Genomic DNA, 2,826 nt, shown 5'->3' on the forward strand with positions numbered 1-2,826 from the left:
CAAGTTTGGCCTATCCTCAACTCTCGGCCGAAATCAAATGAAAAAGGCTGCCATCCCATGCATTGCCAGAGAAAACTGGAACCAGCATACCGAACGGTTTTTTGATTGCTAGCTTTCACTTGGGAAGCTGACATACGAAAAGAGAAGCTGGATTTCAGGATTTCCAAGAGTTGGGGAGCTGCCGAACATGCCCTAAGCACTGTAAATCAAGATCACCCAATGGTGCTAGTTAATCAACCAGCTAGTTTCACCTCAAAAAAAAAAACCAGCTAGTGTTGGTTCTACAGTCTTAGTAGTACAACATAGAATCAGAATCAACACCTACAGATAATTAAGCCTATATAACATCTTTGTAAGATATGTGTCTCGTATTGTTTAATGTTCCTCAATCATGAAAGAGTCCAAGAACAACTCCCTAATTTGCTTTTTCTTCCGACCATCCGGCGCACCAAAACCATCCCCACCTTGGTAAACACAATGTGAGATTCGAGCCAAATTCACGCAAGTCTTGGCAAAAGATCTAGAAAATTGGCAGTGTTTGAATGCATCTTCGTTAATCGACTTCCACGCTTCCATAGTAAGGTCTTCCATGGCTTCGCGGGACTCTTGCTCACTGGAGCTGTTCTCCGACATGTGAATAGCTATTGATGATGGTGCATCCCCTCGCTCCAGCTCGGCCTGTTATACATATTTTCACAAATAAGACACCTCTCATAAAGATTCAACTTTGGTGATTGAAACAGTAAAGGGCAAAACAACCCGGATAATTTTCCTTACAGAGTGGGTTGCAGAGTCGTTGCAGAGGCGAAAAACTAATGATGCGGACTGAACTAATTTAGGGTAGCTTCCAACTTTAGCAACAGACATTGGGGTAAGACTTTCTTCCACGTGGAGCAGGGGACACGCATGTTGGAGCAACAGTGGAGCAGAGGATGAAATTGATCCATTGTCAAGATACTCACGCAGTGTTGGTCTGTGGTTTCCATGGTGCCACTTTGCCTCCACCAGGAAAGACTCTGCCATGTCTCGCCACTGCAAAATCATGTAGAATATATTATGGTTCCTTGTGAAAACAATCTATATCCTATTAGGAAGTTAATTGTGTATATGAACTTACTGCCTTCCGAAGAACATAACGAGTGTCGCAACCATGTTGTTTAAACACATTTTCAGCCACGTCAGCGGACGTGTTGTACATGACGGAATAGAGTGCTTGCATGTATTCGGGGAGCATTGCACTAGGACTTTCTTCCCATCTGAAATTATTTATTAACCTTAGATAATGGAAAAGAACATTACTTGAATTATTAGAAGTGCACCGCTGCATACAGTTACCTTCCAATGGCGTCTGTGAAGAGAGCAAGTTCATCTAGAGTTCCATACACATCATATACATCATCTAAGTGAACTATTAGATTGGCGACTTTAGCAAGCACTTCCCGACATGCTCCATCGTTTGGCCCCCACACAATTCCATTTGCGCAATGGAAGCACTCCATGAGACGATCCCTGGCGAACCCCAATTTTTCACTAAGGCCGGTCCCCTTCCACCACCTACAATTAATTAGGTCAATTTTTATATCTGAAAAACCAGTCAACTATGTGAATTAATTAGCTGGCTTATTTAAATGTACGTTTTCTTCACGCTCAATTACCTTGCGAGTCTCCCGAGTTCTTCCTGATGCACACTTTGCACATTATTGAAGTCCGTCGTTGCAAATCTAACGAGCAACTGGTCGGAATTGATCTCGTCTCTAGCATAGTGGTCTATGAACCATCTTGATTCTAGTCTAGGAGACCTCCGGTGTAATGGAAGGTCCAAAGAACGAACTACGCTGCGCCGTAGGTGGTGATCCATGGATGGTAAAAGCTTTTTGAGAGCTATCTTAGAAAATGCTCTTGCCTCGTCCAACGTTTCCTCGCCTTCGAACGCAAGGTATGAAGCTTCATAGAGTGACAGGAGCCCCTTGACATCATCTGGTCCGCGCTTGAGATCCTCCAGACATTCTATATATATTGTTATGATGAAACAATGTTAGTTAAGTATACAAAACCCTGCCATACACACAACTCAAAGTTTCAACTCTGATTGAATCTGGACCATGCATTTGGTGCAGATATGTTTAATTTTCAAAATTGTGGCTGTAGTTTTAGGTTTTTCTTACACCCTCCAAGTGTTTGTTTTTCATATTTCATACTATTTAACTAGGTACCTGGGGGGAAGAGGACTGGGAAACCACCGTCCCTGAGCAACCTAAACCTCAAGCCCGCAGAAGCAACATCACTGGCATCGTAGTCCCAGCTGCACTGGTGAGGCTCGCGGTGGATGGAGCTAAGGATACAGGCGATCTCCTCCTCGAAATGGTAGGCGATGCCGAGCCGTTGTACCGTGTCGACAAGCCCGAGCATGGCAGTTTGGTGGCCGCCTCGGCTCGCCGCCACCAGCCGCTCCCTCACGCCGGCCTTCAATTTATCGACCTGTGACATCATCCATGCATGCACGGATAATTTCCATAAGTATTTCATCTACTTTATGTACTACTCGTCGGTAGAAAATACGATATGTTCAGCTGATAAATGTACTTTATCTGCTTGTCCGCCATTGTTGGGCGAGAGCTGGAGGAGGGAGTCGTAATCCCAGGAGCTGGGAGCGTAGTTGGCTGACCGCCGAGCGGCCGCCGAGCAGCGGACGGTTGCCAGCGACGACGTCCGGAAGCGTGTGCTCGTGGTGGCCATTGTTTGCTGTAATTGCCACGCCATGGTGCTGCGCGCTGCAATCTTGCTAGCTTTTGCTTTGTGCGAAGTAGTGGATTACTACTTTACTAG

The 2,826-nt window shown here is 45.3% G+C and overlaps 1 protein-coding gene across 1 annotated transcript; it reads right to left on the reverse strand.

Annotated features, from left to right (window-relative positions):
- Positions 1 to 252: 252 nt before the first annotated feature.
- LOC119366824 (alpha-terpineol synthase, chloroplastic-like) lies at positions 253 to 2,826 on the reverse strand. Its single transcript, XM_037632531.1, has 7 exons — positions 2,584 to 2,826; positions 2,214 to 2,478; positions 1,656 to 2,007; positions 1,336 to 1,554; positions 1,118 to 1,256; positions 778 to 1,032; positions 253 to 678 (listed from the first exon to the last, which is right to left on the reverse strand). Exons 1-7 carry the CDS (start codon positions 2,758 to 2,760, stop codon positions 376 to 378), a joined length of 1,710 nt encoding a protein of 569 aa, XP_037488428.1. The 5' UTR covers positions 2,761 to 2,826; the 3' UTR covers positions 253 to 375.

The sequence above is a fragment of the Triticum dicoccoides genome, chromosome 2B (assembly GCF_002162155.2).
Source record: "Triticum dicoccoides isolate Atlit2015 ecotype Zavitan chromosome 2B, WEW_v2.0, whole genome shotgun sequence".
NCBI lineage: Eukaryota > Viridiplantae > Streptophyta > Magnoliopsida > Poales > Poaceae > Triticum > Triticum dicoccoides.